Genomic DNA, 14,866 nt, shown 5'->3' on the forward strand with positions numbered 1-14,866 from the left:
TAAAAAGAATCATAAACGGTAAACCGTTAAGTTTTCTTTCCCCTCCACACACCTTGGAGACTTTTACTTCTCCCTCCTGGAACACGTGCCACAGTAAATTGTCCCATAGAGGAATCTTTTTTTTTTTTTTTTTTTTTTTGACTCGAGTAAATTGGACAGTCAGCGCATTTTAGAAGACGCCCACGCGCTCGGACACCTTAACCGCCAGCGTCGTTGCTAAAGGGCGCCCCACTTCTCTTTCTTTGGGGAAAGTACTTGTCCCTCTGAATCTTTAAAAGCAACTGAAATTAGAAACCCCAGTGCAGAAAATAAAACACCAGCACAGCAGTGCTACTTTCCCTCCATTCCCACACGCTACACGCACTAATCTAGGCATATTTTACCCATATACTATATTTGTATTTGTCTTTACACACAAACAAAGAAAGTATAACTGCAGATATTGTCAAAAGGCACGGGTAAAAAGGTGTGTTTTTTAATGTGTGAACTGTGATTTTTTTTTCCCTTTTTTTCTTTTGAAAGTTGGTTCCATGATATTTCAGATTCACCCAGGCTTTAACTAGGTGGATATTTGCTTATTTGGCAATACAAGTATAGAATAAGTAGTATAATTTTTTGGAAATATATAGTATTTTTTAGTCCTATATAAGGAGGTTAGGGGGTTGTCAAGATTTTGTTGTCTTAAAGTTGTGGGGACTCTTTGGTTAGCAAATTAGAGTCTTTTTGGCAACCCAGTTGAGAAAATTCAAGATAACATCCGAACAAGAAGATCAAGAATTGTAATGGGTATGTGCCATTTTTGCGCCTTGCGGCTTATTAGTCCTTCAAATTTGTGGTTTTTTTGGTTCAAGAATCTTCCTGGGTAGGTAGTGTTTCCATGTTAATTGGGTTTATGGGTTGTGTTTCGAGTTTTTTTTGGTTCTTGTTATTAGTCTTGGTTATTGGGCTAATGGTTTGCTGGCATATTGTTGTCTTTTTTGGTAGTTTCTTGGTCATGAGAATTGGTTGAGTGCTGTTAGTTGTGTAATCTTTATTGAATGTTTGGTATGTCCAACTTCTGATTTCTAATGATACCTCCTTCGCTTGCTTTCACACACAGAGCAGGTGTGTTTGTGGGTGTAAATGTCCCTCTGTTTGTTGTGTTGTGTGTGCTGAATACACTCAATTGTGTGTGTTTCAATGGTCTGATGAATTTCCAATGAAACACAGAGCCCCACCATCCCCCACCCCACACAGACAAGCAGCACAAGTACCTTTTTTTTTTTTGAGGGGGCCTTAAGGCTTCTTAGTTGGCCTTGTTGATATCTGGTTTATTCTAGTCCCCATTCAGATCTTCATGATTGGTCAGCTTTTTATTTTTATTTTTTGCCTCCTATACTTGCTTCACACTCATGGTTCTGGTATCTTCTTTGTGATTGGTATTTGTGATTCTATTTATCTTATATAGCTTCAGCTTTTACTTTGGCCTTACCTAAAGTTTGTTGTTTGCTGTTCCCCTCCCCCCCAAAAGCCTCGGTGAGCTATTCACAAACCATGGATGATGAGTACGAAAAATTTATTAGAAGAATGAATCCACCCAGGTATCTATTTGCCTTTTCCAAATTCAATTTGTGCCATTTTACTTAACCCTTAAGGCTCAACATTCTTGATTTTTACTCCAATTTTTCCATATTCATGACAGAGTTGTTATTGATACCGAATCTTGCAAAAATGCAACTGTTATACAGGTATTCCTTTCTTCCTTTCTGAGCTGCTCTGAGGTATGAGTAGATGGAATTAGTCTGTATTTCTTTTGTTTCCTTAACTTGGTTCCCTCGATGCAGGTGGACAGTGCTAACAAACATGGCATACTGCTGGAAGTTGTACAAGTGCTAACTGACCTTAATCTGATAATTACCAAGGCTTATATATGCTCTGATGGAGGATGGTTTATGGATGGTAAAAGCATTTTTCTTTCATTTTTCCGAGTGTGAACATAATTTACCAGTAGTAGATGGAGTAAAAGATAGATATATTTGATTCTTTTTGCAGTCTTCAAGGTCACTGATCAAGATGGGAACAAGATAACTGATGAAGGGGTGCTAGATTACATTCAGAAGGTGAGTTGTATTGAATGTGGCAACTTCGAGTATTTTTTTCGTTGCATTTATGGGCAAATCCAACTCATTCCGTTGGTTCATCTTCAGTCGCTTGGTCCAGATTCTTGTTTTGCGTCGTCTATGAGAAGATCTGTTGGGGTTGTATCAGCAATGGACCACACCTCAATTGAATTAATTGGAAGTGACAGACCAGGTCTACTTTCTGAAGTCAGTGCTGTCCTAACCCACCTAAAATGCAATGTGGTGAATGCTGAGGTTTGGACCCACAACACCAGAGCTGCAGCTGTAATGCAAGTAACTGATAAAGAAACTGGGGCTGCAATTACCGACCCTGAGAGGCTGGCTATGATCAAGCAGCTCCTCTGTAATGTACTCAAAGGCAGCAACAAGTCCAGGGAGGCTAAGACTGTTGTTTCACATGGCGTTACTCACACTGAGAGAAGGCTTCACCAGATGATGTTCGCTGACCGAGACTACGAACGTACCGGCCATGAGACCTTAAATGAAAGAGAAAGGCCTAATGTCAATGTTGTTAATTGGTGCGATAAAGACTACTCAGTAGTTACAATCCGGTGCAAGGATAGGCCCAAACTCCTCTTTGACATAATCTGTACGTTGACTGACATGCAGTATGTGGTTTTCCATGGAAATGTTGATGCTGAAGGACCAGAAGCTCATCAGGTAGTATATGAATTTCATGATTACGCAGCAGACGCTGTTGGAATTTGGGCAGTTAAATGGCCTATCTTTTTCTTTTTCTTTTTTGGTTGTTTGTACTAATTTAAAGTCCACTTTTGCATATGAAGGAGTATTGTGTAAGACATGTAGATGGATCCCCTGTGAAATCAGACGCGGAGAGGCAAAGAGTAATCCAATGTCTTGAAGCAGCTATTGAAAGAAGAGTGTCTGAGGTAAAAAATTTTAACAACCGTGTTAATAACCATTAATGAAGTTTGTCTCAATTTGACATCAGCTAGTTGTTGCGCTTGAACTCAATCTTGATTTTATGCATTTTCCACTTGGCGGAAACTAGTTAGTAGCAGTGCATGTGTGTGAAATGGATTGGTGAACATTGTGCTGTTAAACCAGAAGTATTTGTATGTGAGGTAATTGGCGAAAAAACACAAGAAATAAGAGCCATGATAAAGATAACTTGGAAGTGTTTAATGGAATGATTCAATTCTGACTTTTTTATTTTTCGCGTATTCTCCCAAGTTGTACTTGGCCATTTTTAGACTCTGCCGCGATGGCACTTATAAATTGATGCTGCTATGTGGTAGTCTCAAAATTAACAATGCCAAATTGAGTACAATTTTCATATAATTTCAGGCTAGAGTTTAATTTTGTTTCAATGTTTATTTTATGTGATATTCCTATATGCACCCGATTTTGTTTCATGCCAAATGCTTGCTTCATTTGATCTAGTTGCCCTCTGGCTTTGGACATGTTATTTTAAATAGCTGTTGCTTGCATGTATAATTCATGACCAATGTGGATAGAATCCTATTTCATTGTTTTTGTCCTGTTTTCTATCTGTTCTTAAGGCTCATACATGACTTTGACTGCTGATTTGTTGGTTCTTCATCCAGGGATTGAAACTGGAATTATGCACTACAGACAGAGTTGGGCTTTTGTCTGATGTCACTCGTATCTTCCGTGAAAATAGCCTTACTGTCACCAGAGCAGAAGTGTCAACTAGAGCAGGCAAAGCTTCTAATACATTCTATGTTAGTGATGCTTCTGGATATCCCATTGATGGAAAGATTATAGACTCTATTCGGCAAACAATAGGACAGACAATACTCAGAGTAAAAGGTTGCCCAGAAGAGTTAAATCAAACTCCACAAGAATCTCCGACAAGGTTCCTCTTTGGTGGTCTCTTCAAGTCCAGATCCTTTGTCAACTTCGGCTTGGTTAGATCCTACTCTTGAACGCGTTAGTCCTTAGCGCTTCTGATGTATATTCCTCAACTTAGATATCTACGTTAGGTTTTCATCCAAAGTCAGCACCACATACAGCTTGTTCTTGAGGTTGAAAAAGAAAGTTAGAGATTGAGGTTAGTCTTTAGTGCCTGTAAATATTGTCCAGTTACTTCCCTTACCTATGTATTTATTCATGCATCCAATATAACGTTGGATTGATGAATGTTGTGATGGAATTTTAATCATGCAATTGGCAACAAAGATTGAGTCAAGAATGAGCAATGGTGCAGGGCATATCTTTAGCTATTCTAAAGTTTATGGCAGTATTAGTCAATTGTATCAATTTTCTGTTCTCATCTCCCTGTTTAGTAATACTTACTAGCTTGAGAAAGCAAGAGTAGAAACTTATCTTTGACATGATTCTTCAACTGTTATTGAAGAATTTGAAATTGAATGGTACACCAATGGAAATGGGCAATTACAGAACTCGCATACGTTTGAAAGCTGCTATAAACTAGCACATTCTTTTCAGCTTGTGTTGGATGGAGAGATGAACTTTGACTAGCCGACACCCTGTTATTGTCAGCCGTGGGTCGGCGGCCTACATAATTTTGTATGACGGGAAGGTTATAGTTGACTTCCTAAGACCTTCATTCATTTGAAGATTTGTCAGATAGGGACGTCTGATTAGAAATAGTTTTGCCGGTCTGAACGTCATTCTACTATACTTTGTGAGTTGATTTTCTCACATAATGCGGTGCCGTGAAGGAGATGAGTAGCTTCTTCATTTGTTGGAATACAAAAAATCCATGATGTTTCTTAGAGGTTCCCTTAATTGACTATCTCCTGGCCTGTTGTATGCTTCCATGTCTTGAGAAATCTTTTACCAAGTTTCTTGACGTAATGGATGCAAAGACAAGATCAGTTAATATCAAAATGTCGTGTACGATCCAACTAATAGTACATGCTATACATGATGGCACAAGGAACTTGACCAATAGGAGTTAACCTTTTGTTGACAAAGTTTGTGCAGTAACTTTGACAGCTGACTCTGGAAAATTTTTGGGTTGTAGTTTTCTGAAGAAAATTTTTTACGTTTTCCAAGAACATACGTACATTTTTCTACAAATATTCTAAAAATTAGCGATCCAAGTGGGAAGTGATAACCAAGGCATTTTTCAAGCTCAACACATCTGACAAATATATGTTAAAGGGACAAGGGGCACAAACGGTTGCCGGTTGTATTCATTTTCCACTGCGTGTAACTTCCATTGCACAAGATGTAACTTACTTTGCACACGACGTAATTTTACAACACTTTTTTGTGGGCCCCACACATGACGTGATAATCGAGTTACATGCTGTAATCTGACCCGCACAAATTTGTGAACCTTCAGGAACGGTTCCTGCCCCATTTCCATGTTAAAGAGTCTAAATCCCTCTGGCCATTTCTTCTCTTGATATATGTCCATTTTCATTACTTTTACACATTTTTTGCCTACGTTGTTCCTTAACAGGATGGTCCGTATCTTTGGTACGGAAAGGGGCCGCACAGAATAGGAAAAGCAAAGCTAATCCATTTCCTTTGACCAAACAGTAAAGTGAAGTGCAACTTTGGAGAAGAGAACAGGAAGAGAAGAGGAAAAGAGAGGAGATTTGCATGCAATTCAAAGTTCAAACAAACAAAATATAAGAAAGGGGTTGTTGCTTTGCCTGAAAGGGTCCTCTTTTCAGTATATTTTGAGTCACATAGGGCCCTCCTCCACCTCCACTCCCTATCCGCATCTAATTTAATTTCCTGTTGTTTCTTTTAATGTGTCTGGGCTAAAATTTGTATCCTATTCAACGCCTATGTGATTGGTATATTATCATTATTGGTTGGTGCTAAATGGTGATGATGAAGTGGGGTGCTGCCACTTGCCTAGTTGTACATGTGCTGCCACCTCAGACTTAGTGGCAGATAGATAAATGACAATGGGAAAACACCCATTGTTCCTAACTCTGAGTATTTTCCTAGTTCGGGACTTCTGGGTACATTTCCAAAGCAATATTAGCACCATGCACGCAGTTGAAAAATAAGCATAGTGATGAGAAAGGTAGGTGAGACTTGAGAGGGATGAAAGCAAATATCGTATCTGTTAAAGAATGGTATGATGCCTTTGAGAAGTCGAAGAAGTTATGGTATGCCATGTTTGAGTTTTGAGATTTTTAATATGATGGAAACGCATTGGGTAAAAAAACGAGGATGATACAAATAGATAAATTAGTAATATAGGCTAACAAGCAGCAGATGCATCACAGACAGACCACAATTATCTGCTTAGACTAATCAATGGTCAAATTTTTTGCATATTAAAATGGAGATTCTCCTTGCCATTGCAGTTTCTGCAGAGGCTCAAACTCATAGATGGAACAAGCTAGTAGATCACAGTCATTCATTAAAAAATCATTTTTAGCAGATGCCATGAATTGTTAACCGTGATAGAGATAGAATGCTTGCATTTTGTGTTTGCTAATAAGCATTTTCATAGGTACATAGCTTCAGTTTTCTTATCATACATTAATTTGGTGGGATTTTTACGTTCTGTCTAATGAACATAGCTAGACACCCGAATTTTTGTCTCAAGGGTTTATCCAGGGCAGATAGGATTTACGTTCTCTTTCTCTATGCTGACCGTCACCTCCGATGCTAATGCAAATACTACTACTATTTTTTCTTTTTTAATGCAAAAGGTTACTAAAATTTGGCAAAACATTGCACAGAAATCGTAATTGAGCATGGTCATGTGCAAGTTCTGGTTTTCTGTCACTTTAATATACTAAGATAAATACATAATTATGCAGAATGCAGTATATACTAATTCCTTGCTCACATGACATGCAAGATATGCTAGCCTTTTAAATGGCAACAGAGCAGTGTCCAGTCTCCCCTCACATGAATTGAAGATCAAGAGCTGTTCTTTTTTTTTTTTTTTTGGTTAGCAAATAAAGAAATGATGGTGCAAATTTAGATGAAAGATACCAAACACAAGGGATCATTCGCATTCGCAGGGATTTCAAGTTGCTATATGCTTCAACACAAACTCATGGCTTCAACACAAACTCATGGGGCCATACAGGCTGGACCATGTTCTTATCTGATTAATTTGTATCACTGGATACAGAGTGCATGAGCAGATGATTGAGAGTTATACAATACCATAAGGAAATCTATAGATGGTTCTGAATTCTAAGTTAAACAGCCAAAAAAATTAAGCACCAAAACGGTGGCAAAGTCAGTTAGAAATGGCATATAAAGTAGTGCTTGTCGAGGCATTATTCAACTAGAGAAGCAAAAGCAGAAATGGAGGGCTCTGATGATAATGAGTTTCCTGGATTCCAAATCTTGGTTCCTAAAGAAAAAGACGAGTATTTGAAGATCAAAAGGCCTTTGAGTCGACTGCAAAGGCGAGCACCGCGTCCTCTTCAGCTAAAACCTGCAGCTACTGTTGCTAGCTCCATGCGATGCAGTGGTGCAGCAAAATCCACTGCATATACTGCAAATTCTTCAGCATTTCCTTCATCTTCATTTGCTTCTTGTTATCACAGTAAAGATCCCATCCCTCTTCTTTCTCCCCTAGTGTTGCCTTCTTTGCTGGAACCTGGACATCATGTTCAAGGGGAAAATACTGCTACATCTAGTTCATTTTCTTGACTTCTGGGAGGAGTAACATGTAATCAACAATGAGGTGTGGTTAACACACGGTATTAAATTGAGGTGTGATTAACACTTCTGATTGTTCATAAGCTTAGTTTATTAGCAGGAAAACTTTTCTGTTTCTCTCCTTCTGTTTTATTTGGATGCTTTTGAGGTTCAGGGAAAATCGCTTGTAGCATTATGAGAAGCATATGATGGTTTGGAATAATTAGCTAGCTTTTAGTTATCCACCCTTATTTCAACAGAACTAGATTAATAGGCCATGCTACAAATATTTGATGAAGTGAAAGATGAAGAAATTGATTTTCATGATGAAATTCTCTGCATTAGCTTGTAGTGTGTTCCCACAACCACAAGAGTTTCAGCAAAAACTTTTTGTAATTCCTGATACCTGAAAAAATGGTTCTTCATGTACATGAGACTGAAGCCTTAAAACGAGCAAGCAATTGGAATTTTGGGTGCTGCGTAAGATGTCAGGAAAACTGAAAGTTGATGTTTGGGAAAAAAATAAAAGCATCGTCGAAGAGGCAACTAGTTTGCTTATTGGGCCCAAAAGGCCTAAAACTTCTTGACTCGCGGGCGACTTAACCTGTTGACTACCACATTCGGATATGAGGTTTCTTTAGTTGCTGAACTTCTCTATCAATGAACGTTAAGCCCAACCAAATGGTTTACTATTTGACAACGGCCTATGAAGCACTTCCCTCAATGACCCAATTTAAAGAGGAGAGACATTAACTAAGGTCGTGTTTAGCAACTCAATTCAGTGCTCAAATTTATTAAACTCAAATACTAATGCGTTTAGACGCATTTGGTAATGTGTTCAGATCTTAGTATGTTAAAAAACATTTGGTACACACTTAATCATTTGATGTGATGATACGCGCTCAAATACATCAAATTTAGTGATTAATAATTTAGTAATTTAATAGATTCAAATTTCATATCTCAAACATATCAGCTTTTAGATTTCGATTTTCGCTCTCAAGTTTTCTTAAATAAATAAAAGTATCTGTAAAAAGTAACTTTTAAAAATAAAATCGAGAAAAATAATCTTTTAACATAGGCAAACGATTCTTAGGATGGTGTTGTGACTTGTGAGTGAGGTGAGGAGCTGATTCAGTAGATCTACAAAGAATGACGAAAGCACAAATTTATCCCTGAATTTAGCGCAAACAATGGCGAGAAGCTTACAAACCTTTTCTGGGAATCTACGAGCCGTTTGCCCGGGCGGCCCCAAGTCAACCAACATACATTGGAATTATTTATTGTCAAGTTCCTTGGAATTTACAAGAGCAAATTGTATATACATATTTTTTGGGCTAGTAGTCCTTTATGCTTATTCGTCTTCTCAGGAACCACATAGGTTACCAATTTTTGTGATTTCTATGGATTAAGATTAGTAAACGATCGTAAAAGTCTTTAGACTTTGGTAAAAAAGACAGACTAGTCATATCGGCTTTAGTGGGGGATCTTTACTCCTTAGTAGCAGTTAAGTTGCATAGGCTAGTCAAGTCCCACATTGATATCTGGGGAGTTTGGAGTTAGGATATTAGTCTCCTTACAAATCACATGAGTTACGGGCTTTTGTGATTTCCTGTGGATTAAGGTTAGTAAACTACCCTAAAAGTCTTTAGGCTTTGGTAAAAAAAAAAAAAAGGTCCTTTATGCTTAGTATCAATTTCACAATTTAGTCCTTTATGTTTGACCATCAACCGAATTGTTTCCCCACCCTTAAAAGTTTCAATGCGCTACTCCTTTTTTTGGTATATATCCCTTAAGTTTATAGAATGATTGAACTTGATACCAATGTAAACAACTCACATTTGGATAATCAAGACCCTAAATGAGTTAAATGTGAAAATTAAATTTGAAGAAAAGATGAAAATTATAGCAAGTCAAAACGTATTAAAAATGCTATGTAAAAACTCAAAATAAAACTTGTAATTGTAATCGTCTGATTAGTTTGATGAAGTTCTTAGGCAAATATTTATTTTCAACAAACAAGTCGCAATACAAATTAATCAAGGATTGAATTTCAAGTTTCCAAATTTAATTTCATTCATTAACTGATCATGCTAAACCCCAAGAAAATTTAGATTTCATTAACAATTGATTTGATAAAACCTCATTGGACCAATTTATGCAAAGAAAAGAAAGGGCAAAAAAAAAAAAAAAAAAAAAACTCCGTGGCCTACAGTACAACTTCCCATTTACGTCATGACCGCGTCCAACCACCGGTTGATTTGCGCACGTCAACACCCCCGCACGCAATTTCATTTTTCTTTCTTCCCCCAATTTTCGACATTCCAATTTTAGCCACCAAAAGATTTTCAAACATAAAAATCCCCCTTCTTTCCTAAACCAAACAAAACATCAAATTTCGTTTACGAACCCGCTTTCCCCTTCCCCCTCCCCAAAATTGTTGACGAGGGTTTTCCTCAATTTTGTTCCGCAGGTAATTTTTTCCAACACAAGCACTGATTTTTCTGAAACTAGGGTTCATATCTAGTCGTATAGCTGCTTTCGTGTTATGTTGATTTCGATGATTCTGACTTGGGTTCCATTTATCTGCATGCGAGCTCCGATTATGGATGGTTGACTTCGGAAAGATTACTACTTTATCAGTGATTGTGGAATTAGTTGATTTTTTTTCTTGCTTTTCTAGCTGCTGGATAGGGATTTTTTTTTTTGGCTGCTATTTGCAATATTTGATTGGGGTAACTGATAATTCACTGATAAAATGGATATGTACATACCTAGACGTGTGTATGGGTTGGTTTTGATCAGTTGTGCGTTAATGAGTGTCAAGAATTTTATGGGCAGGGATCATTCTTGGATATTAGTTAGTTGACTTTTAATTTAGTTCTCGATATCGAATAGGCCTATTGATTGGTAGGGGTTTGTGTATGTGCGTCTGCGTGTTTTAGTGTGGCTATTTCATCTCTCTCTGTGAGTTTGTGTTGTTCAATGTGGCTTTTCAGTGGTGCAGGGATCATTCTTGGATATTATTTAGTTGGCTTTTTCCTTTTTAGCATCAATTCAGTTGGTCGAAATTGAGTAGGCATATTCATTGGTGGGGGTATATGCATGTGTGCCTGCGTGTTTTAGTGTGGTAGTTTCATCTGTGTGTGTGTGTGTGTGTTGTGCAGTGTGGCTTTTAAGTGGTGCAGCAATTCTTATGTGATTGCTGTACAAACACACATTTGCTTGTGTTTTCCTCTCTGTGAGTGTGAGTATGTGTGTGCTAGTATGGTTGTCGGTTGGTGTATTTCCTCTGTGTACGCTAACGTTGTAATACGGTTGTGAAGTGATGCATTTGCTTTCTGTTCAGTTGTGAATGATGTTTTAAAGGAAGTTAATTTGTCTCCTTTTTTTCTGCCATTGCAGTGACAAATGAGCGGGGCATCTGTGGGTTGTTCTCAGCCTAGACCATGTTCTGGGGTGAAGACTGTGAGAAGGTGTAGAAATAGAAGAGAAACAGATAATGTTGTCTTGATTGATGTTGATAGTGATAGTTTTCCTAATGTTATTATCATTGATGTTCCTGAATCTTTACAAAATAAGCTTCGAGGGTCCAGTGTGCTAAGAAATGATAGAAAGGGTCCTTGGGCAACAGTTATCTGCTTAGATGATGATGAAGGAACTGATGGCAATAACGCTCATCCTGGGGTAGAAGTGGATGAGAATGTAAAGAATGGTGCCTCTTCTAGCAAGAGGGATTTCTCTGCACCTCGTAACTATGCAAGCTCCTCAAATTCAGTTGCTGATGATTGTCAATTTGTTCGAGAAAATTTATTTCCAGTGAAATTGTCAAAGGGCAAAAGAACCTATTCTAGAAAAGGGCCTGCCAACCGATATGGCCTCAGTGCCGACTCGGAAAGTAGTTCATCTGACAGTGATTATGTTGATTGTGAGTTGATGGAAGGTCCTTCTGGAAGGCTACGAGAGCAGTGGGAAAAAGCCTCTTCAAAAAGGAAATGTGATACTCGCAATGGTCAGTCTGATACTAAAGATCCTGAAATGGTCTTTAGTGGAGCTCATCGAAATGGTAATTTAGCTAATGGACATGGTGAACCTAAAAAAACTGCAGAAAGTAAAGAAAAAGAACCTCCAGCTCATTCAATTCCGAAAGAGGATGGTGATTCGGGCTGCAGTTATTCCAATTCCAAGCAGGCAGTGGTTGATGATGATGATCCTTTACAGTCAGTTTTAAAAACTCGATTTCCTGGCAGCAAAGCTGGTCCTCCTTGTAGGAGAGAACCTGTAAATGGAGTACATCCATTTGACAATGCTGAACACCATAGTGGCCAATTTTTTGAGAAAGGTGGTTCAAGTTTTCATAATGAGGAAGAGCAGGTCCCTCGTAGAGCAGATTCTGTTCCTTTTTCTGACTGGGGCACCAGGAAAGTTAATCATGTGGAGAAGGTTTTGCAAAATAAGAAAGAGCCACATGAAATACAGTGTCAGAATCCAGTGAACCAGGATTATGGAAAATGTATTTCTGGAGACAAAGGAAATACTCAGGAGACTATAACTGAGAATACAAGCAAAAACACTAATGATCTCATTAACAAAGTGCAACTTGTACGATCCCATTCTTGTTCAGTGAGTGCGAATGAAGAACCTATGAGGTTGGTTTCGAACAGTCAAATGGAGGACAAAGGAGATGATTTAGTGCACAGTATGGATTGTGATGTCACACTTAATTTGGAGGGTTGCATCCTTAGTGAAAGAGAAAAACTTAAGGAGACAGATGAATACAAAAAAGCATTGGAGGAAGAATGGGCTTCTCGACAACGAGCGCTGCAAATTCAGGTTTCTCATAGTTTTCTTGTGTGGCGATCGAGGGTTTGAGTCAAACAGAATTTTGCTGATATTTCCAATTTGATTCAGATGGCATTTTGCTAGTTTTGGTTTTTGCCAACGCATTAACTGTTACCACTCTGTTTTTCTGGCTGATTACTTCAAACTACGTTTCAATTATGAACATTAATTGGATATTCCAATGTAATGTTCTTTTTCTTACTTTCCAGGCTGAAGAAGCACAAAACTTAAGGCGGCTGCACAAGAGAAGGAAAGCTGAAAGCTTGCGTTTACTGGACATGGAGAGAAGACAAAAACAACGTGTGGAGGAAATAAGAGAGACTCAAAAGAAGGTTCTGGAGATATATTGCATTCTCTCTCAATATATTGATATAGATACCTGTGGTCTTATTTTATAACCAATTAATTATCTTCTATCTCCATCTCTTCTCTGGCTATCTTCTTTGCTTTCTTCCTCCTCCCGCCCTTTCTACCTTTGCTACTTTTATATCCCTGTTTTAAGGAAGATGTCTGTCTTAAATTGATGATAATTCTCTTTTGTATCTTTTTAGGATGAAGAGAACATGAATTTGAAGGAAGTCATTCGTGCTGCAGTCAGAAAGGAGCTTAATCAACTAGAACTAACGTGCCATGATATGGCTTCGCTGCTGCGGGGCCTTGGAGTTCTTGTTGGTGTTGTTGGGCAATCTCCATCATCTAATGAGGTTGGTTGCCTTTTCAAATGCCTCTACTTTTTACCTAGGATGACCTGAATCACAGATCAAGATAATTATCTTTCCCACTACTTTTGGCTGAGCTTTGGGACAAAAATATGAAGTGAACTAATGTAAATTTTTCATCACTTCACGGATATGTGGAGACAAAAATGATTACAAAAGGCTAGTTGGATTATAGGAACAAAATTTGTAAAGTGGATTTTTGTTATTATTCGTTGAATTATGGACAATATGAGTTAGATAATTCAAACTGTACCATAAATAAATTTAAATAGAATGTTCCTAAAATAGTTTGTTAAGGTCCAAAGGAACAATCATCTTGCAAATAACATAATGCATTAAAAGTGGTAGCAATCAGACATAGCAAAGAAGCTGTCAGCTCTAGTGCCTCCCTGAGATAATTATGTTTTGCATGCTTTTTTTCTGATTTTATTATCTAAAATCAAGAAAATGATGGCTCAAGACAACAATTGTAAATTAATTTTGTACAGTACTAACCTAGTATGTCATCTTTTCTAAGCAAAAATTACGCTTGAAGCACATGCTTTGCTATGCTTAGTAAAGGAACTATGCTTTGGATGTCGTATAGCGTGACCCATTCGTTGTTCTGTATGGTGCATTTACTTCATTTTCGGTAACTTGTTTGGGTGATATATTTTCAGTTTTCTGTATGAGATGCTCAATTTCGTGTTGCTTGAGTAGGAAATATGATGGAGAAAAACATATTTAGTACTGCTAAACTAAGATTTTCTTTTGAAAGGTTACTAAGATTTTCCTCTAAAAATGTAGTAAGGTATTCTAATTCAGTTTTCTTATTTTAGTTAAACTGAAGGAGGGAGGATATTTATCTTTGCCTGCTAATTTGCCAGCTAAATTTGTGTTGTTGGTTTAGGATTATCTTGATTTTGCTGCTCAAAGTTGGTGATCATTTCAGGTGCGCTTAGCTTATAAAAGAGCTTTGCTGACCTTCCATCCTGATCGAGCTTCAGGATCTGACATCCGTAAACAGGTGGAGGCTGAAGAAAAGTTTAAGCTCATATCCCGCATGAAGGATAAATTTTTGCCGACTTGACAGACCTTTTAGTAATGGCTAAGTTTGATATTCCTGTTGGTACTCTCTCTTGCTATTGGGAAATGCTCATTCAACACCAGTGCTTTGGGGTTTCTTAAGAGAGAGAGCTTTGAGCCTTTGATTAGTCTGCTAGTACAATGGTAGGCCAAATTATTTTTTGTAAAGCACAGTTCTTGTAACTTAAATCGTCTAGGCTATAGGATTTTGTAATCAATAGGCTTTTCCTTGACATTACCCCCCCCCCCTGTGTTGAATAGGCAAGTCCCCCCCCCCCCCCCGCCCCCCAGCCACAAACAGAGAGATAGAGAGAGAGAATGATGCGAGGGGAATGGATCCTTGTTTAATTTGTCGGTTTATTGGGGAACTCGTTTCAACTGTTTTTTGGATTTGCTGCTTGTAATATTTTAAGAATGATTAACAAAAAGAAACCTTGAATTGTCGGATACCGTATATACGGATTCTTGAAGTTAAATAAACTGTTTGTGAATCATGACAAAGTCAGAAGGTTCTTCTTTCTCGCGAATCATCCTGCA

General features: G+C 37.9%; 2 protein-coding genes across 4 annotated transcripts; both read left to right on the plus strand.

Annotated features, from left to right (window-relative positions):
* Positions 1-323: 323 nt before the first annotated feature.
* Positions 324-4,299, plus strand: LOC140016871 (ACT domain-containing protein ACR4-like). Of its 3 annotated transcripts, XM_072070955.1 has the most exons (8): positions 647-786; positions 1,511-1,580; positions 1,682-1,727; positions 1,824-1,938; positions 2,032-2,099; positions 2,187-2,780; positions 2,906-3,010; positions 3,689-4,299. In XM_072070955.1, exons 1-8 carry the CDS (start codon positions 783-785, stop codon positions 4,028-4,030), a joined length of 1,344 nt encoding a protein of 447 aa, XP_071927056.1. In that variant the 5' UTR covers positions 647-782; the 3' UTR covers positions 4,031-4,299. The 3 variants fall into 3 exon arrangements, with proteins under 3 accessions (XP_071927055.1, XP_071927056.1, XP_071927054.1); XM_072070954.1 differs by lacking the exon at positions 647-786 and adding an exon at positions 324-466 and having other exon boundaries at positions 2,032-2,780; positions 3,689-4,257; XM_072070953.1 differs by having other exon boundaries at positions 2,032-2,780; positions 3,689-4,257.
* Positions 4,300-9,996: 5,697 nt separating this feature from the next.
* On the plus strand, positions 9,997-14,830 carry LOC140016806 (uncharacterized). The gene is made up of 5 exons (XM_072070709.1): positions 9,997-10,176; positions 11,109-12,536; positions 12,755-12,877; positions 13,097-13,249; positions 14,196-14,830. Exons 2-5 carry the CDS (start codon positions 11,115-11,117, stop codon positions 14,331-14,333), a joined length of 1,836 nt encoding a protein of 611 aa, XP_071926810.1. The 5' UTR covers positions 9,997-10,176; positions 11,109-11,114; the 3' UTR covers positions 14,334-14,830.
* The last annotated feature ends 36 nt before the right edge of the window (positions 14,831-14,866 follow it).

This window comes from Coffea arabica, chromosome 11c (assembly GCF_036785885.1).
Source record: "Coffea arabica cultivar ET-39 chromosome 11c, Coffea Arabica ET-39 HiFi, whole genome shotgun sequence".
NCBI lineage: Eukaryota > Viridiplantae > Streptophyta > Magnoliopsida > Gentianales > Rubiaceae > Coffea > Coffea arabica.